The sequence below is a fragment of the Lynx rufus genome, unplaced genomic scaffold (genome assembly GCF_022079265.1).
Source record: "Lynx rufus isolate CCGP_SWC_20201006 ecotype Redwood Valley unplaced genomic scaffold, mLynRuf1.p SCAF_14, whole genome shotgun sequence".
In the NCBI taxonomy this organism is placed as follows: Eukaryota; Metazoa; Chordata; class Mammalia; order Carnivora; family Felidae; genus Lynx; species Lynx rufus.
The window spans coordinates 31,732,566-31,758,551 of record NW_025814828.1 but is presented as its reverse complement, the minus strand read 5'-3'; the positions used below and the strand labels follow the sequence as shown (position 1 = coordinate 31,758,551).

Below are 25,986 nucleotides of genomic sequence, written 5' to 3'. Positions count from 1 at the left end.
TCTGTTTCTACTTAATTACTGAAGCCTTTATGGGAATGCTTATGTCAGGTTGAAGACATGAAATGAGAAGCTAAATTTAGTTTCAGAAGCATTGAACCTCCCGTGGGGAATCTGTCACTATGGATGTTATAATTGTAATCATAAGAAGATCCATTGGTACAAAATAGAGACATGATTATCAGCTAGGGGATAGGAGGTGGGACAAGTAGAAACAATATGAATATATTTTTCAAACTACACAAATCCCCCTTGTCTGTAACTGCAACATACTCATACGAGCACCTAAGGGAGAGGGAAAGAATTAGGCTGGATAAAATCACAATAAACTAACATTCTGTATCGTACCATAGAAGTAATCTGTTAGAGTCTCTGCATTTTATTTGGAAAGTCTTATTACTAAGTGAGAAACATGCCTTTTGTTGTGCTCATAATTTGGAGAGAGTCTATATAGTATTCTTCTGTGGACTGGGTTGATAGGAGCCCCTGATGCCAGGATAAATTAATTATCCGATTGTTGGATAAAATTAATCTCTTATGACAAACCTAGCTCATAGCTTTAAGAGAATAACTGCACATTTCTAAACACACACACACACACACACACACACACACACAAAGGCACTTAAATAAATGTAGTTTCCCATAATACACATTACAATTTCAAATTTACAAGTCAACAGTCCTTCAGACTACTTTAACACATTTTTCTTTTTTTTTATTTTTTATTTTTAAAAAAATTTTTTTTTTCAAAGTTTATTTATTTTTGGGACAGAGAGAGACAGAGCATGAACCGGGGAGGGGCAGAGAGAGAGGGAGACACAGAATCGGAAACAGGCTCCAGGCTTTGAGCCATCAGCCCAGAGCCTGACGCGGGGCTCGAACTCCCGGACCGCGAGATCGTGACCTGGCTGAAGTCGGACGCTTAACCGACTGCGCCACCCAGGCGCCCCAACACATTTTTCAATATGGAGGGAACATTCTGTTGTTTTTAGCAAATCCTTTAAAAGGCACTTGAGGGGCGCCTGGGTGGCTCAGTTGGTTAAGTATCTGACTCTTGATTTTAGCTCAGTCATGATCTCATGGTCCTGAGATTGAGCCCCATGTTGAGCTCTGTGTTGACAGCATGGAGTCTGCTTGGGATTCTCTTTCTCCCTCTCTCTCTCTCTGCCCCTCCCCTGTTCATACATGCATGCGTGTGCATGTGTGCTCTCTCTTTAAATAAATAAGTAAAACTTTAAAACAAAAAGGCACTTGCATTCATGATACGAATAGGATAAATATATATTTAACTTCAATTGTGCTCTAACAGCATGTAAAAAGCTTTCCTTGAAATGGCAAGCATGGTTTTTGTCATCATGGAGCTTATGTCTGAGAGGAAAGAAATGGCAATAAACTACCAGTGATACCACTAGTTTAGTGATACCACTAATGCTATGAGAGCATTAGTCCTGGGAACCTGGCTGCTAAGGTCCTGAGGAGGAAACAAATACACCAAAACTGAAAGGTGATAAAAGGTTACCTGGAAATAGAAATTAAGAAAGTGCCTCTTAGGCATCAGAGCAGCATGGGGGAATTTTCCATGGTAGAAGCCAGCTTAGCCCCTCTGAGAAAGAGCTTGTGTGGGTAAAGGAGAGGAAGTGGCAAGAATTTGTCAAAAGATGAAGTGGGCAAAGTAGGCAGGACTATGGAGAGTATGGTGAGGATTTGGGACTTCTAAGAATAACAGGAGGTCACTGAGTGTTTTAAGTATGTAAGTAATGTGCTCTTTTAATAGTAAACTGAGCAAAAAAGGGTTAGGAGAGAATGTAATGAATTTTCCGCAATAGTTCAGGCCAGGTGGTGGCTTGCACAAGGGTAAAAGGAAGATTAAGATCAAATAATGCCCTGCCATATACAAAGCAGGAGATACATAAGCAATTATGACTATCAATAGAATCACAAGCTTATCACTTCTGTCCTGTATTCATACCCTTTACATATATACAAATTATTTCATCAAATAGGTTTCAGAGAATTGTATCTATGTATAACAGATGCCTGTATCTATGTCCATATCCATATCCATGTCTATCTATTGTGTCACAAAATAATAATGGTGATAATCATTTGGGTATGGCAGCAGAGTCATTATGTAAAACAAAAGGGGTGTATCTCCCACCCAGATAGTGTCCCCGCATAATTATCATTCAGCCTAATGCCTGTATCATAGTGCCAATAAATCATGCAGCGGGAGCTATGTTGGCCAACAGTTCCTTTTACTACGGTCAATTTTCTCAGGACAAGGACTGAATTTTATTCAATGTGGAAGAACATCAATCAATTTTTTTTTAAAGACTGCAACTAAATGTGATAAATAATCCAAAAGTATTGAATTATAACAAATTAATTTACAAAATACACTTTCAAATGATGTATTATTAATACCATATGTATTTTAATCTGTAAGAAATACACGTCAAAGCAAACCCAACAAAAATGTCTCAGTTATGGAGAAAAGACTATCGAGGAATAATGAACGTGGTTATTCATGTTCTTTCCCTAAATTTCTGCAGTTCTCTCTTCATTAATAACAGGCATACACATTTGTGAGAACATCCTAATCACAGAAGGAATGAATGGAGTGCTAAAGACAAATTTGAAACAGATGAAGACAGTATTCAAAGAAAATGGAGATTATTGGATAAACTACCTACAGCTATTCTCTTTGAACAGGTAATGAAGAATGAGCGACTCTTCTTATTTTTTTACAAAGTTGCAAATCTTTTGGCAGGGGTATTTCATTAACATGTTTTTACTTCACTTTCATAAGGTCATCTAATAGACCAGACATTTTGATTAATTTAAAATAACTGCATGTTCCTCCACTCTGACTACAAGTACAGTAAACCACAACATGCAAAATTAAAAATTTTTTAATGTTTATTTTTGACAGAGAGAGAGAGAGAGAGAGACAGAGCATGAGTGGGGGAGGGGCAGAGAGAGAGGGAGACACAGAATCTGAAGCAGGTTTCAGGCTCTGAGCTGTCAGCACAGAGCCCGACGCGGGGCTTGAACTCACAGAGTGCGAGATCATGACCCGAGCCGAAGTCAGACGCTTAACCAACTGAGCCACCCGGGTGCCCCCACAACATGAAAAATTAAAGGAAGAAAGGGGTCACGCATCTGATGCTCTTCTACACATTTCATTCCAAACAAGGCACCAAAAAGAAAAAGTAAAGGGACTTCTTGTAACATAAATATTGATCTGAACTCTTGGCAATCAGCATCCAGCATTAGTCTCTATCCAATACTTAGGGCCCATATTTTTGTACCTTTTTTTTCATAGAATACTCTTGTGTGTATTAATGAGAAAACCTACTGAATGACATTTAGAGGACCATGTTTCCATTTTAAAACATCATTTGTCAGTGACTGAAGATGGACACTCTAGTACATCACTGTCACAAAATACCCAACGAGAGCTTTGAGTGATAATAATCGTAAGATCTAACACTTACAGAATACACACTGAGAACAATATGCTTTCTAAAGATTCCACGCATTTACATATTTAATCCCCAGAAATATCTTATGAAGTAGATACCGTTATTATCTCCATGTTAGAGGTGAAGAAACTGAGTTTATAGAGAGGTAAAGTAATTTTCTCAAAGCTCTAAAGAGATTAAATGGAAGAACCCAAGGTATCTGGCTCTATACTTCACCTAGGATATCAGGCCTGTCATGTGGCACAATTGCTGAGAAGATACCATTAGCAGCTTCTGGAAATGTTCAGGACATAACCTATGTACTGGTGTGTGGCAGCCCTCAGGGCAGAGCCCTTGGTCACTCCAACATTTAGATCCTGGTCAGAAGAAGATGAGCCAACAAGAGAAATGGAGAAGAGACAACCAATGTGATAAAAATATTAAGACTAGTTATGAAAACTAAAAGCAGGAAGTCCTTCAACTGGGTCAAATGGTAAATGTTGATGACAGGCTGAGTAAGCTCAGGACACAAATCTGACCACAGGCTTAGGCACACTGGATAAGGGTGATCATCTTGTCAAGGGTGGTCTCATTAGAACAGTTGGGACTGAGGCCTTAACAGAGTGAGTTCAGCAGAGAAAGTAAGATGAACAGAAACAGAGGAAAGTAGCAAATCTGGAGGCCAAGGGGAGGACCAATGACAGGTTTCTCAGGAGCTGTTTGTGGTTACAGACCAAACCACAGACCAAATTTACATATGACATACAAACAACATACAGCAAGACGGCTGGAAGGAGACCAGTGTGACACATAAACTAGCAAATCAGACACACACAAAAGATAAGAGAATAATCAAAGAAAAATGGCCTCAAGTTATAGAACATTTGGAAAATAAGAGGCATGAATCTGATGTGCAGTTCTAACCCTAAACAATAAAACCACTCCCACGGAATAAGTCTCATAGAGATAGTCACTGAATGAACTAATCCCCAGGGAGGCACAAAGACTGCATAGATCAAGAATTATTTAGGAAGAACAAATACAATTAGGGGGAAATTATGCCCACACAGAGTAACTTGTAATCTTACGGAAGTGACATTGCAAAATACAGTCTAAATATCCATGTATAATAATATTCCAGTAGGGCAATACCAGTTGATTTAAATACTACAGGTGCACAAATTGGACAGATGTTCTTTGAATTCTTTGACAACAGTCTGTGTGACTTGTTAATTTTGGCATCTCTGGGGCTCAGGAAAGTATCTGCCAGCCAAGATGCTCGCAAGACTGTTGCTGAATGAAAAAGATATGAAAGTGATCAATCCTGGTTAACTCAATGGTGTGTGTGAGAAGACAGGGTGGAAAGAGAGCAGGGAAGTCCTGGCATTTTCATTTAATGAGGCCTGGTAGGATTTTTTTGAACTCTTAGGTAAGGATGATGAAGATAAAAGGAGACTGACGGGAAGGGAGCAGTGAGGATTCTTATCCCCTACTTATCATGTTTACCTGGAGGGGTCTATTCACTCACAAGAAGGGAAAAGTAGAGGAAGAAAAGAAAATCTCTGCATCAATCTGCCTCCTCCATTATGACCTGCCATAGGAGGAAAAGCAATGTATTTGATCAGTGAATATTGGTGAAGGAATGGAATATGAGCAGATGAGCAGAACTTTTTCTTTCTTTCCCAGTGCCTTGAATTCCGAATGTATACTTTCTCTGCTTTCTTCATGGGTAGGTTGTTTGCTCTTGCCAGGAGCCTACACAAGTGACTAGTTTGGGGGTGAATGCACTTCATTTTGGTGGCAGGTTTAATTAATAAGCCCCAATGAGGCCACAGTGCCAAGGTCACGTTTCAGTTCACCTTTATAATTCATGGAGGTAACCTTTTGATCTTCATCTGCCTTATTTTTTTTTTTTAATGTTTATTTATTTTTGAGAGAGAGAGAGAGACAGAGCACGAGCAGGGGAGGGGCAGAGAGAGAGGGAGACACAGAATGCAAAGCAGGCTCCAGGCTCCGAGCTGTCAGCACAGAGCCAGACGTGGGGCTCGAACTCGTGGCTCGTGAGATCATGACCTGAGCCAAAGTCAGATGCCTAACCAACTGAGCCACCCAGGTGCCCCTCCATCTGCCTATTTCTAATCTACTTCTCAGTTGGTCATAAACTTGGATGAGGGAATATAAGGGTTTAATTAGTGATCACACCTAAACCCTCATCACAGTCCAAGCCAGAGAGTTTTTAAATTTCCACCATCATGGATTTAGGAGACCAGTGGAAGGGCAAACTGGCTGCACAACATGACTCTTGTGAACACTAATGTGCTGGGTAAACTCTAATGAAATTACACAGAGGAAAAGAGCTGGTTTGCCTGTATATACACTGAAGACTAAGATAGTATGCAGACAGTGTGGTCAGACTTGTTCTTAAAGAAATAGGTGAGAAGGGAAAGCCAAGCAGCAGGACTTACAGAGAGTGCAGGCAAGTTGGTCACATCTTTCAAACATGGGCAGGGAAAAGAACCAAGATCTTACCAAAGGAAAGGTTAATGGATTTATCAAATATTCAGGTACCATAAAGATAGAGAAAAACATTAAGTTTGGGAGGGGACCGAACAAATCTACTTCTATAGAGGACATGGTTCAGAGCAGAAACATTCACAAATTAAAATGTCTTCAGACAAAAAAATAGATGAGCTCTTTGAGTTTGGTGGTATTGAACACAGAAAAAAATTATTTTAGGGGGAATCACGGGAAGAGATAAGCCTGAAAACCTTTCAAATTGTTTTTTTTTAATATTAAGTATTATTTCTCATCATGAAAAGTAATGAAGCAGTGAAATATAAGCCATATCAAAAGGCGTATTTTCAAGAGCTATTTGTGAGAGGTTGTCTTTTTTTTAATGTTTATTTTTGAGAGAGAGAGAGTGCCAGCGAGCATGAGTGGGAGAGGGGCAGAGAGAGAGAAAAGGAGACACAGAATTCAAAGCAGGCTCCAGGCTCTGAGCTGTCAGGACAGAGCCTGATGTGGGGCTTGAAGCCATGAACTGCAAGATCATGACCTGAGCCGAAGTCAGATGCTTAACCAACTGAGCCAGGCACCCTGAGAAGTTGTTTTAATATGCCTTTCAAACCTCCCAACATGATATTGGCAGCTTCCTTAGAGACCTTGCTTATATAGAAGGAAGTGGATTTTTTTCAGTAATAACATTTAATCAATTTCTATGACCACAATTATAATTTTTTTTTAGCTTGCAACCGGACAAAGGTATAATGCAGGTAATTTAATGTAGCAAGCACATATTAAAATGGTTCTCATATATGAGTATTTCTGTACTTTGCTTCACAGTGTCAAAGAAGCATCAATGTTTTGCCTTCAACAAGATAGACTGCAAATAGAAATCAAGGTTTGAACACACAATTATTAAAACGTATTTAAGCACAGCAGGATGACACACAAAACAATTACTTCACTTCAGAAAGGTACTGGACATTTACTATAAGTTGGCTGTTTATTAAAATTATGTTCCATTTCAATAAAAAGTGCTTAGATTTATCATTGGAAATTGACAGTTGTGTTACACATTTGAATTCTGAGGTTAGGGGCGCCTGAGTGGCTCAGTTGGTTGAGCATCCGATTCAGGCTCAGGTCATGATCTCACAGTTCATAGGTTCAAGCCCCGCATCAGGCTCTGTGCTGACTGCTTGCTCAGAGCCTGGAGCCTGCTTCAGATTCTGTGCCTCCTTCTCTCTCTGCCCCTCCCTCGTTCATGCTTTGTCTGACTCTGTTTCTCAAAAATAAATAAATGTAAATGAATAGTGAGATTAAAAACACAGTATTTTTATCCCTGATCTACATAAACAATCAGAATTTTTCATTGAAGACAAGAAAGTCAGCAGGGTTTCATTCACTTATAATTCCAACATTTCTCTAATGCTACTACGTGATTCAGTAAGGCAAAATCTGTATTAAACTTATAATAACATTTTTGAGATAAATGGAAATGGATTGCATCAGTCTGATTTCATTATGAACAGATATTCTTTAAAATTAAGAGTAATTAGGGCACCTGGGTGGCTCAGTCAGTTAAGCATCTGACTCTTGATCTCGGCTCAGGTCATGATCTCATGGTCATGATCTCATGGTCGTGAGATCAAGCCCTGCTTTAGGCTCAGCACAGAGCATGGAGCCTGCTTGGGATTCTCTTTCTCCCTCTCTCTCTGCTGTTCCTCTCGTGCTCTCTCTCTCTCTCTCTCAAATAAATAAATAAATTTTAAAAATAAAGAGCAATTGAACAGGCTTGCAATAGAAAATTCCCCTCTCCTCATATAAATTTATTTCATTTTTTATAAATTTAAACAGTCTATGAGTAAGTTGACATTCCTGCAATTACAAAAACTAAAATCCAATCAAACAGAAAAAAGAAATATCTAATAAATTAACATAATTAAAATTAAATGTTTCACTGTGCAATCATATAGTTCATATTATTAATAACTAGCTAGTAAATAAAAAGATAATAATTAGTGTGAACTATTTTTTTTTGTAATTCCAAAGATTTTATGAAATGCATTGGGTACATGTAACATAGGTCCTCATTTCATAATTCCATTTCCAGATTTTAAAGCATTACCTTCCAAATCTTATAATGAGATTGTGTGGGGGGGGGGCTGGGGGGACAGGTTATCCTGACATTCTTGTGATTCATTTAAGAAATATTTATGATTTCCAGATCTGCTTCTATATTTACTCTCAGAATGCTTGTCTGCAAAGAACAAAACCCTAGTTTGAATGATCTATTTTGGAAGACACCAAGGGTGTTTGGAAGAGAAAGAGGATTGACTGATCATGACTGAGCCATGTGTATAAGTTGATGAGTAGGAAGAGAAAGTGGGCCAGAGAAGAGACGAGAAAGGTAGGCATGCAGAGAAAAGCAGACAAAAAAAAAACAAAACAAAACAAACAATCAAAAACCAAAACTCCTCAGCTTTACATTTTACAACTTCAACAAACGAAGCTAAACAGTAGGACACCTGACATGTTGCCAAGAAAGTGACTGAAACTCTATCCTAAAGAGTGGGGACAGAAGTCTCATGGTAAGAGAGAGATGGGAGGTATGAATTTCCAGGCCCAGAAAACTATTTAACGTATTAAAAGTTTCCAGTAAGGACTTTGGGATGGATTGACAATAGATAGATCTTACCAGTCCATAGTAAATACTACGGCAGAGATTGCTCCTTGTCTTCCCAATAGTTATGTTTTTCCTTCTTCTTTTTTGGTAATTTCATCTGGGCCTGGACAAAGAGATTACCTCTCCCGGCCTCAGTTGCAGTGAGATGTAGCCTTATGACTGAGTTCTGACCAATGAGATGCAAGTAGAAATGACGTGGGCATCTTCAGGTCACCGCTTTAAAGGGAACCAGCTTGCTCTCCACTGCAGATGTCCCTGAACAACTGATATGCAGATGAGGACAACACAGTGGATGGTGCAGCAAAGGGAGAAAAGGAACCTGGGTCCCTGGATGATCTCAGGGGACATAGGCACCACACTCCCTGGACCTGCTACAAGTCTAGGCTCTCGTGTGAAAGAGAAATAAGCCTGTCTTGTTTCTTGTTGTTATTTGGTCTTGGTTAAAATAGCTGGTTAAATTCCTGGCATGTTTCCATCCCTCAGGTGTGGCTGGAAGCACAAGGGGTAAATATCAAATTTATTATGTTGTAACAACCACTGGAGTAGGACTGACTTGAGCTGCGGGCAGCTACCCATATCACCAGAAATTTCTTGAATTGTTTAAAATGAGCATTTATTATTTAATAGCAATAGCCACTAGGGGCTCCTTGGTTGCTCTGTCGGTCAAGCATCAGACTTTGGCTCAGGTCATGGTCTCACAGTTCGTGAGTTTGAGCCCCACACTGGGCTGTGTGCTGACAGCATGAAGCCTGCTTTGGATCTTCTGTCCTCCCCTCTCTGACCTCCCTGGCTTGCGTGTGCATGCGCACACTCTCTCTCTCTCTCTCAAAAATAAACATTTAAAAAATAGCCACTATTACAAAAAATTAAAAACTATTTTACTCTCTTGTACACTCCTTCTATACTCATGTATTCTAGCACTCTCTTCAGTTATATCTCATTTATATTCTTTTATCACAGAAATAATTAAATCAGACACAAAGATAATAATATTGAGAGTAAAGTAAAAAACTATAGATATGAATGAGAAAACTATGGAGGATATTTTGTTTCTGCAGAAATTTCACACTTAATTACATGGTTGGTTTGGTTTTTCAAATTATACATAAACATTGATTTTCCCCTTGATTTTAATAAAATACTGTCATAGGAAATTTCCCTTTCAATGTGAAATAGGAGAATTCTACTTTAGGTCATCTGGAAGACAGTTGAAAAACAGATCTTGCATCACTGAGATTTGATTTTGCCAGATCTTCATGTTAACTTTGTGAAAGTTTTCTTTAAGACTTTAAATTTCAGAGGGATTATTATACAAAATTTATTTGAGGATTACATCTAACTTATGTCACATTTTCAATATATTTAAATAAGGAACTTGCAAAAAAATTTTTTTAATGTTTACTTATTTTTTAGAGAGGGAGAGAGAGTGTGAGCAGGGGAGGGGCAGAGAGAGAGGAGACACAGAATCAGAAGCAGGCTCCAGGCTCTGAGATGTCAGCACAGAGTCCCACACGGGGCTTGAACTCACCAACCGTGAGATCATGATCTGAGCCGAACTCAGATACTTAACTGACTGAGCCACCCAGGTGCCCCTAAATAAGGAACATTTTATTGCAGGTTGTATTTCTGAATTTAAAGCTGCAACACATGACTTGAATCATGTTCTTTAAATTAGAAAGAGAGAGTAAAGGAAGAGATTAAAACTGAAAGGGCACTGGGGCTCCTAGATGGCTCAGTCGGTTAAGTGTCCAACTCTTGATTCGGCTCAGGTCATGATCTCCAGTTCATGCCCGGAGTTGAGCTCAAGCCCCGAGTCGGGCTCCACGCTGACAGTGTGGAGCCTGCTTGGGTTTCTCTCTCTCCCTCTCTGCCCCTTGCCTGCTCTCTCTCTCTCTCTCTCAAAATAAATAAATAAACTTTAATAAAAAATTGAAGGGACATGGAAATTTCAGTTTCTACAGTTTTTTCTCTTTTCACTGATGACAGAATCATAACTGATTCTTATAAATCCATTAACAACTATAATTATTTTCCTTTTGGAAATAGCCACTATGTGAAGAAAACAAACATCACTGAACACTTGCTGGGCACTGTTTAATGATATATTGTAAGTGAAAAATACTGGGCATGGATTTTCATGTACCTGAATAATCCCGCAATTTAAGGAAACTGAATCTTACTTATTACCATTTTTGATATCCATGACTGTCGTTTTCTTACCATCCACATCTTCGTCAAATTTACATGAATTTCTTTTTGGAATCACTACAAAATCTGTTGAATCTAAGATAGGATTTTCTCCAAAAAAATCACCAGTCAGCGTGACTTCCACTTCCTCTTCTACCCGCTTCCTGGACTGACATTTTATAACAACTACAGGAGAGAAATATTTCCAGTTGAGATGGAAGAAAATGAACTATGTCATGAAAAATATCCTTTAGCATACTTTGACTTACTGTGTCTGGCATTAATACACACATACACACACACACACATACCACACACAGTCATGCAATATGTATATACATTGACATTTTAGAAGCAAATAAGAATATTAAATAATATATAAAAATAGTATGACAAGAGGTTAATCTGGAAGGTACACACTGCATTTCAGAAGAGTATATTAGGATGTAAAATTTGATTCAGGAACTGACCTAGTTATGTCAGTAATTCAACTGGTGGTCATGAACACATGAATTTTTCAGCTATCTGTATGTTCATTGTGGTAATTACCAAACTCTACTTATAAAATTATATTACAGCAAACACCTTCAAATCATTTTTAAAAATAAGTTCTGTAACATTTATTTTGTAATAACACTTTAAAAAGATTTCCTACTATTTATTCACTTGTACCTTAAAATTCATGTTTAAATCATTTCAGTAAAATATTTTGATTCTCATTTGTGAATTGCTTTACATTTACAAAATACACTAATAGGGGTGCTTGGCTGGCTCAGTAAGTAGAGCATGCAACTCTTGGTCTCAGGTTTGTGAGTTCAAGCCCCATGTTGGGTGTAGAGATTGCTTAAAAAATAAAATCTTTACAAAAAATATACTAACAGTTAAAAATAAAATTTTAATGAAGTACTTAAAATTAATGTTAAAATTTAATTACATATTAATTTAACATATAGCATTAAAACTTTATATATTTTTATATAAATTAAATTTCAATGTTTTCTTATATCAAGTATAGAAGAAGTTGTCAGTGATCTTGTGAGAAACCAAAATGTTGTTTCTATGTACAACTACTCATTACACATCGGAGTATTAATGTGTTCCTTTGGCATTAGCTCTATAATATCATGGGGCCAAGTATACTAGAGTCCACATGTGGGAAATCAAATAGCTATGTCCTGGGTTAGGAGATTATAGGGAATACATTGCAAAGCAGAACACTGCTTTCTGGCCTTGCTGAAAACAGCAGCCATGCCTTGCTTACCTGGTTAATGTGTATCTAGGGGTTAGGTCCTGCCTATGCTCATAAATTCCTTAGGCCATGTTATCGCATGGAATATTTTACCCTGTCTTAACTTGTTTTTCTGACGTTTTCTATATGTTCTTACTGGCACATAGCCCACCGACATATTGCTGATTGTTTCCCTAAATGTATGCTCAATAAATACGGGAGCTTGGCACACCTGGGTGGCTCAGTCAGTGAAGCATCTGACTTAGGCTCAGGTCCTGGTCACACAGTTCATGAGTTTGAGCCCCGCGTACACACGTTGGGCTCTGGGCTGTCAACTCAGAGTCTAGAGCCTGCTTTGGATTCTGTGTCTCCCTCTCTGTCCTTCCTCTGCTTGAGCACTCTCTCTCTCTCTCTCTCTCTCAAAAGTAAATAAACATTAAATAAATAAATAAATAAATAAATAAATAAATAAATAAGGAGGTTGAGAGCAGCTTGGGGAGACTTCCCTCTGCCTCCCTCTCACCTCTCTTGACTTGTACGGAGTCTTGAGTAATCCTTTCTGCCATCCTCGGCTTGGCTGGACAAAGCCAAAAGCTGAACCCACATCCACATAAATAAAAATATTGTTTCTTAAAAATATATTAACTGTTATATTTTTATCACTTCAGATGCACATAAAACATAAATTTAATATAAGGGATAAAAGGGAATGATAATATAAAAAAGCCTACTTATTAAAAAAAGTTTATTTATTTATTTTGAGAGAGAGAGTGAGCAGGGGACAAGTAAAGAGGGAATCCCAAGCAGGCTCAGCGCTGACATTGCAGAGCCTGATGCGGGGCTCAAACTCACAAATTGTGAGATCATGACCAGACTGAAATCAAGAGTCAGATGCTTAACCAACTGAGCCACCCAGGCACCCCCAAAAAAGCTTTTAAAATGTATTGCACTATACTGTGTGGCACCAATAATACTATAATCATCTAAACTGTACAACTAGATAATGTCCTCCAATTTATGTGTTTTCACCATACATATCACATTTATAGTACAAAAATATATAACATCTATTTATTTTTAATTCTAAAATTTGCAGGTTGGTATTGAACATTTTAGACGTAGAATAAGTAGTGAAATACAAGATGTGGATTAAGAGGGTTGACATGACTGAGGGAAATGTACAAGCTTCTTTGGTTTTAATTAGCTTCAGTCTTAAAGCATTAAATTGGAAATTAGTGTGATCAAAGTTACAATTAGTATCATGTCACTGGTCTTGTCCCTCTAAGTCCTTTGGAAATTAGTGCCCTGGCAATGCACGGATTTCTCAATCACAGTGGATTCACATTCCATTGTCTTCACACTGTGACAGTAGTGGAGTCCTTTTCCAATTACCTGTCCCAATGGATAGGAGCAGATAGGAATACACACACAAAAAAGGTGGCTCACAGAATGACAAAAGTACCCTGGGTTTAAGAATAACCTGAATGACAGACACATAAAAACAGAGAGGAAACAATAAACATCGATGGTGATACAGCTGAGCAGAGAAAGCAATGTGTTATCTCTGATGTGTTCATAAGAATGAAGGATGGACTGTACAGAAAGGAAGCAATATGTATTTATATAATTGTACTCATTTTTTCTTCTCAAGGGCATTTGTAGATAAAAATAATTACTAGAATAGGCTTTAGAATTCTGCTAAAATGATTTAATAACTGGTATACAATCTGTTTCAGAACACTGATGTTACTACGGGGTTGTGCTAACGCGACACAGACTATTTATAGAACTCATACTTAATTTAAAAATCAAGTAATTACCAAGAGAAGTGATTTGATGGAAAATGCCTTTCTGTTTTTGCAGCATGCTTAACTTTCTTTGAAGAAAACTGTGCAAGAAATTTATGCCTTTATGTTTGCATAGGCTTTGTTTCAGACTGAAAGAAAAAAGCCTGCTTTAAAGCTTTAATCTGGGAAAAACAAAACTGTGTCTGCCATCAACATCAGCAACGCTGCTCTCAGTATTTCAACAGAGTAATGTCTAGGCTTTATTACATCACTTTGATCAGATGACTGCATCATAAATTTTGAACCGTTCAGCTCTATGGAAAGTATACAAACAATTTTCTTCTAGAAGGAAATAAAAGAAATGTTTTGGCATGTTTGTGAAGCAGTCAGAAGATAATTTAGTATATTTGAAACATTTATGTGTTGATAATTTTTTAACTCAAGAGCAAAAATACTTCAAGTAAAACAAATGACATTTACTGTCAAAGGTACTGCTAGATATGTGGATTTTTACTCCCGTTGAATTAAACGACACAAGGAAATATGTAACCTTGGCCTTCAATGTATCCAGGGAAACGCTATTATCCACAAGCAAAAGTTAGCATTTTCTCTTCTTTCTCAGTGTGGTGACATAATATATGCCAGCAGAAGACTAACTCTATTTCACTACCAAAGGTTGGTATCACAAGGAGCAGAAAAATTCAAAATTTCAAGACTGCTTTCAGCTCATCTGTGTTGGTTGAGTGGGGGGGCTCCAAAACAGATATCCCTTTGCGCTGCTGAGCAATTCAGCAATCGTTAGTTATGAAGAACTATGCCTAAGGCCTAGTAAGAGGTTGCTTTATGGATATCCAAGAGGAATTGCATTTCTTAGGCTGACTGTGGGAAGAAAATGAGAAAACCTAGGAAAGCAGAAGTGAGAAGAGTATTGAGGAAAGAGAACACAAGGAAGCTTGAGCGAAGTTTGGAGTATGTGGAGAAAAAGAGGGCTCACTGAGAAAGAGAAAGGCCTTTTAAGGGGAGGGATTTTATGTTGTGTATATGGTAGTGAAGTGAACCTCCTAGAAACCCTGAGTACATTCTGACCGGTTTTTGGAGGACATCGTACAAGTTTAGTGTCTGGGACAACTGAGAATAGAGGGATCAGTGTCCCCGTTGGATGGTTCTTGGATGAGACTTCAAGTTGCACAGAAGCTGGAATCTGGCAAAAAAATGTGACCCAAGAGCCAAAGTACCTGAGGATCGGATAGATCTAGAGCAGGGCTCCGGGGGCCTCACGACTGTGGGCTACAGGGGCCTGAAGCTAATGTTATTGCAATCTTAGCTGATTTCTAGGTTTCACCAACTAGAAGAACAACAGGACATGGTATGGTTTGGTGGAAGGATCGTTGGACTTACTGTGAGGAGACCAGAATCGGTCCCAGCGCTCCCATCAGTAGGGCTGTTCAGTTCACGACTTTCTTTGCACCTTCATTCTCTCACTTGTATAAGAAGGGGGTGGGAATAAGGGAACCTCTATGATCGATCCCTTTGAATCCTGGTATTCCCGGATTCTAAAATATACCTACCTGGAGGGCATTTAGGATATAGTGCCTGTGGGAGTCCAAGAATAGGGTATATCCAGTGTATTTCTGGGATTTCTCTACTTGCTGTTCCCATTGTTCTAATGAGAAATTAAATGAGGAAGAGTGAACAAAAACTATGAACACTTTGAATACTAGCATAAAAGAGAATATTCATTTTTAACCTAATGGTATTTTAGCAGAGCTCATGAATTTAAACTTCGGTAGAGAAAAACTATGAAATACAAATCATTTTCTGCAAATGTTATAAACATGTCAAAGCAAACCCTGGGAAATTATCACAAAGAAAAATGTAACACAACCATCATGAGATGGAAGTTAAAATTGAAGAATTTTCCCCCTACTTTTAAAAGTCAGTATTGGCATTTACTGATGTGACTAAAACATGATTTATCAGAGGTAACACAGGTCCTGTGGGTTGTATTCTAAATTGCACAGGTGAGGCATAAAACACAAAAATGCCATTGAGTACAGGACTTCAGAAGGTGACAAGGAATTTACTTTTGGGGGGATATCAGCTAAACAAAAGAGGGCATTTGCCAAAACCATCAAGATGACAACAGTACTAGGACATGGTTCTGGTCATTGCTGAAAGGGGCTTTTCTTGTTAGAAATGAAACATAAGACACAGCAGGCAGGACCAGCTGCATGAGCATGTGACCTGTGCAACAAATAGCACGAGGACCCCATGTTTAGAATTGGTCCATGCGTGTTTAACACATAGCAATAACTACTTTGAAATTCTTAACCATTTTGAACAAAGGCCCCCACATTTTCATTTTACATTGGGATCCACAAATAGACAGGCAGTCCTGACTGTAGGAATGGTAAAAATTGTGGCAGAATGGACTCTAATGGGTTCACAGGAAAGAATTTTCTTTTAATGTTTATTTTTGAGAGAGAGAGAGAGAGTACACACACATGCAAGCAGGGGAGGGGCAGAGAAAGAGGAGGATAGAGGATGGGAAGTGGGCTCTGTGCTGACAGGAGAGAACCCGACACGGGGTTCGAACTCATGAACTGTGAGATCATGACTTGAGCTGAATGAAGTCAGACACTTAACCAACTGAGCCACCCAGATACCCCAAGAATTTTTTTAAATGTGGAAAAGAGGGGCGCCTGGGTGGCTCAGTCGGTTAAGCGTCCAATTCTTAAGTTTGACTCATGTCATGATCTCACAGTTTGTGAGTTAGAGCCCCGCACTAGGCTCTGTGCTGACAGCATGGAGCCACCTTGGGATTCTCTCTCTGTCTCTCTCTCTCTCTCTTTCTCTCTCTCCCTCTCTCTCTCTCTCTCCCTCTCTCTCTCTCTCTGCACCTCCCCCATTCGTGCTCTCCCTCTCTCTCAAAATAAATAAATAAAACTTTAAAAAAATGTGGAAAAGAAATAGGCACCCATAGGAAGAATTTTGTTTTAATTAAGATTTCTAGATTGTTATTTAATTAAACTATAAACGCAGAGAAAACATAGTTTGATCATTATTGGAGTTTGCTTAAAATTCAGTGAAGCAAAGAAGGGACAGGCGGCCCGCATCCTGCAAGGACACAGTATGGCAGTAGTCAGGCCAGTGTTTGCTCAGGGTGTCATACCTCCTGGCACAGTGCCATCACTTGGTAAATGCCAGTATCACAAGTCCTATAGTTGGCCAAGACAAGCTATTTCAGGTTGTTCTCTGGAGATTTATTATTTGGCGTCTCAGCAGTAACTGTTTTCCCAGTCAAAAAGGAGTCCTTTGCACGTCTCTGCGATTCACTGACATGATACTTAAGGTTGACTTTTTCATCACCCTGAACTTCAAATCACTCTGAACGTCAAGTGATATATACTATGCCCATATAACAAATGTATTTTCCTCTTCCGAACATACAAATTTCAACACTTCAGAGAATTTAAAATCATGGACTTTACGTTACATAACACAGAAAAGAAAGTGATCATGTCAATGCCAATCAAAATAAAATCATTTTCCTTAAATTTCCTTATTTAAAAGTTACCTTTTGGGGGCACCTGGATGGCTCAGTTGGTTAAGCATCCAACTTCAGCTCAGATCATGATCTCCCAGCTCGTGAGCTCAAGCCCCACATCAGGCTTGCTGCTGTAGTGCGGAGCCCACTGGGATCCTCTGTTTCCCTCTCTTTCTGCCCCTCTCCCACTTGTGCACTCTCTCTCAAAAATAAATAAAACAATTAAAAATAAATATATATAAGTTACCTTTTCATTTCTGTGTCTAATTCTTCAAAATTGTCAATAGGCCAACTTTCTCTATTTGCCCTCATCATTTGAACAATGACCATTGTTCTGTGTAATTTCATAGTGTTGGGCATAAATAACACTGGGATATCTATATTCTCTTTAGGAGGCAATGTGATTCCTGTAAAAAACACAATTAATTTTTAATGTGGTAAACATTTTCAGAGTATAATTTTAACAGCAGAAAATAATCTCCTAATTCTTTTACTGGTTATCAGTTTTTCATAATCACTTCGGAACAAGAAAATGCATTATGCTAAATTATAAGGGCACTTCACTGGCTTCACTAATTTTCCTCAAATGCCATCAATGCTCTTAAAAATACACATTTTAACCTGAGGCAAGAAGCCTCTCCTGAAGAGGCTGGAAGGGATGAGGAAATGTTGAGAATTCTGGCTTGTGTTTCCCAGAGTGATAAAAGAACCATAAAATCCATGAGTCTTTTCAAGTCTTACTACATTTTCCAAAAGCTAAAGTACTGCAATTTTTGACACTTTAATTTCTTGTCTTTTTTTTTTTTTTTTCCTAGACCATAACAGTGCCAGGTTTCTGCTTGGAGCACCAAAATTGTTACCAGCAACCTGTTCATTTATTTACTTGATCCATGAGGGAAGCTGAAGCTTATTTGTGAAAGAAAGGCCAGGTTGTAAAAACCAGAAGACAGAAACACCGACAGCATTTTCTTGTGTTCTAATGGATTCGACTTTTTCAACCTTTACTCTGCATAAGAACCACCTGCAAAACTTGTAAGATATGAGCTTACTAAGCCCCAACTATATATTCTGATTTATTCACACTGGGCTGGGGCCCAAAAGCTCCATGTGTAAGTAGCTCCTCACGGGATCCAGAAGCAGATGGTCATGTGACCACACTTGGAAAAAAACATGCACATCCTACCTATTGGACAAGTACTGGGATGTCCTCCTTTATTTTGAAGAATAACACTATCTCTTTATAAGAAAATAAAAGATTACTGACTACATCCTGTTTTTTAAAAATTCTTTGTTATAAAATCAATGATTTTCAGCCATTTTGTCTCAGATGAAAACACTGCACTAAACTACTAAAGACATCAAGAAAGGAAACAGAAAATGGCCCCTCCGCAAAACATCCCGCCTCCAAATTCTTACAAATTTTTCTCTTTTCTTTTCTTTTCTCTTCTCTTCTTTTATTTATTTTTAATGTTTATTTACTTTTGAGACAGAGACAGAGCGTGAGCAGGGGAGCGGCAGAGAGAGAGAGAGGGAGACACAGAATCCGAAACAGGCTCCAGGCTCTGAGCTGTCAGCACAGAGCCTGATGCTCGGCTTGAACCCACGACTGTGAGATCATGACCTGAGCCAAAGTTGGATGCTTAGCCGACTGAGCCACACAGGCGCCCCCAAATTTTCAAATTTTAAATTTTAGTTCTTCAGGAAATGAAAATGTTCTTATGTCTCCTATCATAGTTAATAACAATAACTAATATGGTTTTATTGAGTACTCACTATATGCCAGGCTCTGTGCTAAGTATTTTTCACACAATACCTCACTGCATTCTCAGAAAATCACTGTAAATTCTGTGCTACTATGTTTCTTATTTTAGAGGTGGAGGAATTGAGACAATTTGCCAAAGTCCCAATGAAAGACTGTGTGGCTTACTAAGACATCTAAACAATGTCTGTCACTTCCAACATCATCCTTATGAACTCTAGATGTTTAATGAATCACTGCAGTCAAATGGATAAAAGTAGCAAGAGCTGGAATAGGATAAAAAGAGTAAGAGCGGCATTAAATAAACCATCCCTGTATCCCTAAGGAAATCAAATTAAGAAGTGATCATTTACCCTTACAAAATCTTATGTTATCAGTAAAAATAGATTTTAGAATGACTGAAAATAAAACCTAGACATTTAGATGATATAAGGAGTCAAGACAAAGATACAAAAGAGTAATTCATTGCCAACACCATGCTTTCTTATAATGTTTGAATTGAAAGTGTGGAAAGACAGTGCTATGATAAATAAGCCCATTTAATTAAAAATCCAATAGCCTATTTGCAGCCATAATGTTTTAGCAGTCTACAAGTAGACACAGTTCTCTGCTGAAGTGATCGTAAGTTTCTTTAATTGTTATTATATGCTTGAATAGTAAGAAGCACTGTGTTGTTATTACATGAAATCACTGAAATTTAACATCAACAAGAACTTTGAGAATTTATCAAGTTCATCTTGTGTCTCACAAATGAGTTTTATTTTCGTGGTTTTCCCACTATCCTGTGCAACACTTTGAGTAGAGACGGGAAAGCTGTTCTCACTTCTATCTGCTAAAAAATCTACCCATGGTTTCTTAATACCTATATGCTTTCATTTTTATGGTTCTTTGATCCGTCGGTAACTTATCCATACATGTGAAATGAAGAAGAACGTTTCCAAGGTTACCGATTTCCTATGGGGGACTAGTTATACAAACTCACTTATTTAAAAGTTCACTGATTTGCAATGCTGCCTTCATGGCATGTGCATACATATTTGACTCTTTTCCTGGACTCCTTAGATTTCTTTGGTCTTTCTTTCTCTTCATTTGTAAGTGACACATTGTCGTAATTATAGATGCTTTATTTTCTAGTGGGACTAACTGACTCCTCCTCCAACTCATTTTGTAAAAGAATTTTTCTACATTTGAAATACACAGTTAGTTCCAGGAAATGGATGGGGTAGCAAATAGTACTTTTAATGGAATCATCCTACATTTATACTTTTGGGATCACTGACATTTTTGTCTATTCATGATCCATCCAAGGGCAAGAATGTGGCCTTTATTTTATATATTTCTCATCTGGGCATTGCATGACGTGCTTCTAAATTCTTGGAAGAGCTTTTCAGATAGTTTTACTTTTCAGACTTGCTAGAGTCTTATTTTGGCATTTTCATATGTATTTAGCAGGAGGGTGAGAGAAACCACGTTAGTTTTTTCTATCTTCTGACTAGGAAATCCAGCCAGTATGATGATCACTATACTCATTAGGTTGATAAACATATTCTAAACTCAAAATATTTTCTGAACCTATCTCTGTCTGTTTTATTCCATTTCCATAGAGGAAGCACGCAAACTAACTGCACCCATATTTATTTTTTTCCATTAATCATTCTTGAGGTTTGAAACCCTAATAAGGGTTTTAAGAATGCACATTTTATTTTACATAATTAATTTTATGGACTTACATATTTTATGAGAGGTTTAGATTATTTATAGAATTTTTCAAAACCCTGATAATACTTCACGCTTAGTGTCTGGGAAACGTTACAAAGTGTGATATTACTGTTTTACCTTTGAAATCTCCTATGGCCTCATTGCACTTAGCATTCAAATTTTATTCAGTATATTTTAAAACTGCTATTTTGATTGCTCTTTTGATTAAAGGTGTTAGAAATATTTATGCACTGATCTCCCATTTGAAATATAGAAGTTGTACAATGCTTTAGTGGCTATGAGATTTCCGGCCTTCTTAGAAGAAAATCTTCTCAAGAGAGTAAAATGAGCATAATCCTCATTTTAGTAATGAAAGTATTTCATCCTGGGAGAGTCATGTTTAATCACTTTAGTGGTATGACATTACTGCTTCCCACAGCATAATTTCTAATATTTAGCATGGCATTAGAAATGGCCCATGTCAGGTAATCAAAGAGATACTATGAAACATATTAGCACCCTGAGCCATGCTATTATTTTTGTTATAGTGGTTTATTTTAAATAAGAGTCCAAGTTTAAAATTTTAATTTTAAATAAGAGTACAAGATGAACATGACTTTTCATCAACCATTTTCTTTCTTTTTTTTTTTTTAAGTTTATTTTGAGAGAGACAGAGAGAGAGAGAGAGAAGGGGAGGGGAGAGAGAGAATCCCAAGCAAGCTCCAAGCTCAGCGCAGAGCCTGACAAGGGGCCCGAACTGTGAGATCATGACCTGAGCTGAGATGAAGAGCTGGATGTTTAACCAACTGAACCAACCAGTCGCCCCTCATCAACCATTTTCAAACATGAAATCTACCTACTTTCTACTTGGATACTTTATACTTTCAATAACTGATTTCAAATATCTTTAAGTTATGATTAATAATGGCACTGATATGGTGAAGTCCTGGTTTCCTGTATCTCAGAACTTAAGGCCTTGGACTTAAGGCCTTTAAAGAGGTGGTTAAGTTAAAATAAGACTGTTAGAGTGGGCCCTAATCCAATATGGCTGGTGTCCTTATAAAAAGGGGAAAGTCAGATACAAAGACACACACCAGGTATGTGCACACCCCAAAGGAAAGACCATGTGAGGACACAGTGGGAAGGCAATCATACCTCAGAAGAAACCAGCCCCCCCACCCCTGCCACCGATTGCTTGATCTTGGACCTTAATCTGTAGAACTGTGAGAAAATAAATTTATCTTGTTTAAGCCACCCAGTCTAGTATTTAGTTATTGCAGTCCTAGCAAACTAATGCATGAAATTGTCTTCTCTTTTGTTATGCTAGAGGCTGAGGCATGTGATGCCACTGAGTTTGCTTACAGAAATTCGAATTCCAGGCTCTCAAAACATAGGGCAGATAAAGAAACTTGACTCTGTTATTTGGCTGCTATAATCACGGAAAGGCTATAGATGAAGCATTCTTCCCTTCCTACGTGTACCTCATCAAATGAATGGGGCATCTAATGAACGGCAAGAAAAGCATTTCAGAGATTGTGTTTCCTTTGTCAAGGATTAAAGCCTGTTGCTGCTTTACTCCATCTTTTGACGAGCTAGCTAATGCTTGAGCTTTAATGAAGTTGTCCAAAGAAGACACTATTAATGGGGCTAGTATAGAAAAAGCAAGCACTAAGTGGAAGGTTATATTTGATAAAATGGGTAACTGGGGAAAAGATACAAATCCATGCTTACTAGAAAAAAAATGTTAAGCTTGAGACATAAAATGTTTTAAAAGATTTTGGAGTTATTCAACACAAATATGATTGCTAAGGTAAATTTTACACCATGAACTAAGCACCTGTAAGTTCACGTTTTGTGTTTGCTTTTTAAATCCAAGAATACATTAGCAAAAATAAAAACAAAGTAATACTTAAAGAAAATATTGATTTTCATGTAAACACTTCATTGTCGGCTCAAAATGAATGAAAAATTCACTATCAGAGTCTCCCGACCAGACACACAGTGAAGGAGAGAATTTTCTATGATTGAAGGCCATCAAATACATGCCACACAAACACTGATGGTGATGACAGCAGGGTTTTGAGCTTTACGGGAGTGTGTGGAACAGAATACCTTAATGTTCTTTCCAGCTGTAATACCCTATGATAACATGTTTCCTTATAAACATAGAAAATAGAAAACATATAAAACAGAAAAGATAAGATTAAAAAAATTAATTTTAGGGAATTGAATATTTTCTTGGAAACTACCTATTTTTAATTTCAATTAAAATTACCCACAGAAAATTTTAAAATAAAATAATGTCTACTACTACAGCAAATATACCTTATCAATCAATTACCATGTCCTCCTTGCCCCTGCACCATGCTAAGTAGTGTGTGTGTGTATGGGTGTGTGCAAATGTGCATATGTGTATGTATGTGTGTGTAAGATCTCTCTCCTTACCTGTAGGAATATTCTACGATACAGTGTAGAGCATGAGCTTTAGAAGTTTAAATCTTTGCTCTGTTACTCACTAGCACTGGGAAAGTTACTTCAATTTCTGAGATTTTCCTCTCATGAAAAAGGAAGCTAATATAATACACATATCAAGGTTTTGCTATGGTGAAGGTACTACTCCAGTTCCATCCACATAATCCCATTTTGTACAGTATACATTGATTCTACATTATTTTACACTTTCACTTGTTCATTCAAAAAATACTATGGGCCATGCACTATAATAAGCACTAGGGATAAAATAGTGAAAAAAAAAATATATCCCCTGCTTTCCTGAGTCATGCATTCCAGAATGCATTAGGAGTCAAACAATAAATAAAATGTATTTATATGTATGGTGCAAATAAAACAATAAAGGGTGAGAGAGTCAGTAAAGCCTCTCTGATAAAGTGTCATTTGCACAGAGCACCTAAGGAAGTTTGAGAAGCCTTGTGGACATCGGTAGCGGGCACTGTGGAGATAGCGCATGGCTATATGAATTGGATTTAAGGAGAGGATGAAGCTGGGTCTATCAACTTAGAAGTTCTTAGAATCTCATGTGTGATTGAATGAGGAGATCTCATCAAGAATGAGCATGGATAGAAATGAAGAGAAGACTGAGCCTTGGGCCTCCAGGATGTCAGGGGGACAGGAACAGGAATCTCTTTTAGAATATTTACCTGTATTTCTGCAACTAACAAAATTGCATAAAATGGCCAAAAAAGGGGGCACCGTGCCTTGGGTTCCACTTTACAAGCCCAGTCCTTATAAACTATTTTAATAAGTTCAATTTCTGTTTGCATGGAAATATTCTAGTGGCATAAGTGGGTCTAAATTTCCGGTTATAGAGACTTTTCTAAGGGGCAGGCATCCAGATATTTGTGCATAAGAAAAGCTGTAGCTTTGTGTTTTACAACAAAATTAGTAGCTTCACTGCCTAGCTAAGAAATCCACCTGCTTTATGCTATAAATCATAATTACAAATCTGTGTGATTGGAACCTGTGCTTATTTGTGTGAAAAATTGGTCATTTGACATAATAGGAAGAGAAATTTTATTAAAAATGTGAAATCATGCTCAGCTGCTGACATAATTTAATAAACATTCATGATAATTATCTGGAGAACTGGGCATGCTTTACGTTAGGCAGCAGCACATACAGTAAATGTCACTAAGCACTGAGCTCTTAAAGACAGTCTCCAATTCATAAGTAGCAATAGTTTCAAAAACATATTATTACTGCAAATAACATCTTTAGTTACTACAGACATCAAACGCAGTATATGCCTTTATCCTTTAGACTATTCCCTTATAACATGATATCATCCATATACAGTACAAAAATATTTGAAATAATTATAAACATGCAGTTGTAGAAAACGAAAGAGAGATCCCATGTACCCTTTACCCAGTTATCTCCCATGGTAACATCTTGTAAAACTATAAAACAATATAAAAACCAGAATACTTATATTGATATAGACAAGATATAGAAAAGTTTCATCACCACAAGGATCCCTCTGGTTGACCTTTTATAGACACCCTACATGAAACCCTACTCCATCCCTGAATCATTACAACCACTAATTTATTCTCCATTTCCATAAATTTTTCACATCAAGAATGTGAAATAAATGGAATCTTACCACAAGTAAATTTTTGAGGTTGGCTTTTTCACTCAGCAAAATTCCCTGGGCATTCAATCAAGTTGTGCTTATCAATGCTTCATTCTTTTGTGTTGCCATACTTTCTATTGCTGTACTTCATGTTATGGACTGACCAGTTTGTTTAACCATTCACCCATTGAAGGGCATCTAAGTTGTTTGCGGATTTAGGCTATTATAATAAATCTGCCATGAATATTCTGCACACCCTTACCATTCCCACAAGCAGTGTATGAACGATCCAGTTTCTTCACATCTTTCCCAACATTTTATGTTGTTAGTGTTTTTTATTTTAATCATTCTAATGTGTTTGTAGTAAAATCTCATTGTGGTTTTATTCTGCATTTCCCTAAAGACTAATTGTATTGAACACCTTTTCATGTGCTTATCAACCATCAGTATATTCTCTTTGGTTAAATACGTGTTCATGTTCTTTGATCATTTTTTAATTTAATTGTATTTTTATTAGTGAGTTTTCAGTACATTTTATATATTCTAGATACTAACCCTTTATCACAAGTTTTGCAAACACTGTCTCCCAGTTTGTAGTTTTCCATTTCATCACCTTCTCATGGGCTTTTACAGAGGAAAATATTTTAGTGCGATGATGTCCAATTTATTAATTTTTCCTCCTTTGGAATTTGCTATTAATGAAATATAAGAACTATTTGCTTAGCTCTGTGTGCGTTAAATTTGCAGAAGGTGTGAGCATCTTGTCAGGAATTGCATTATAAACCTGTGGATGAGTTTGGATAGAACTGACATCTTTACTATATTGAGTTTTGCAACTCATGAATACAGCATATCTCTCAATTTCTTTATATTTTGTTTGATTTTGTCATTTTCAGTTTATAGGTCATATATATGTTTTGTTAGATTTATTTCCAAGTATTTTATTTACTTGGAGAGACTGTAAATGGTGTTATGTTTTTACTCTCAGCTTCCATGTTTTCACTACCAGTATATATAAATATGATCTGTGCATGTGTG

At 37.5% G+C, this 25,986-nt stretch overlaps 1 protein-coding gene across 1 annotated transcript in view; it reads right to left on the bottom strand.

Moving 5' to 3' along the window:
• The window catches only part of CFAP47 (cilia and flagella associated protein 47), a 544,467-nt gene that overhangs the window by 47,229 nt on the left and 471,252 nt on the right, over positions 1-25,986 (bottom strand). The window contains exons 60-62 of the mRNA XM_047075775.1: positions 17,646-17,805; positions 15,420-15,514; positions 10,870-11,022 (exon numbers count right to left, since the gene is read on the bottom strand). Coding sequence (XP_046931731.1) covers positions 10,870-11,022; positions 15,420-15,514; positions 17,646-17,805 — 408 coding nt within the window. The remainder of the gene's footprint in view (positions 1-10,869; positions 11,023-15,419; positions 15,515-17,645; positions 17,806-25,986) is intronic.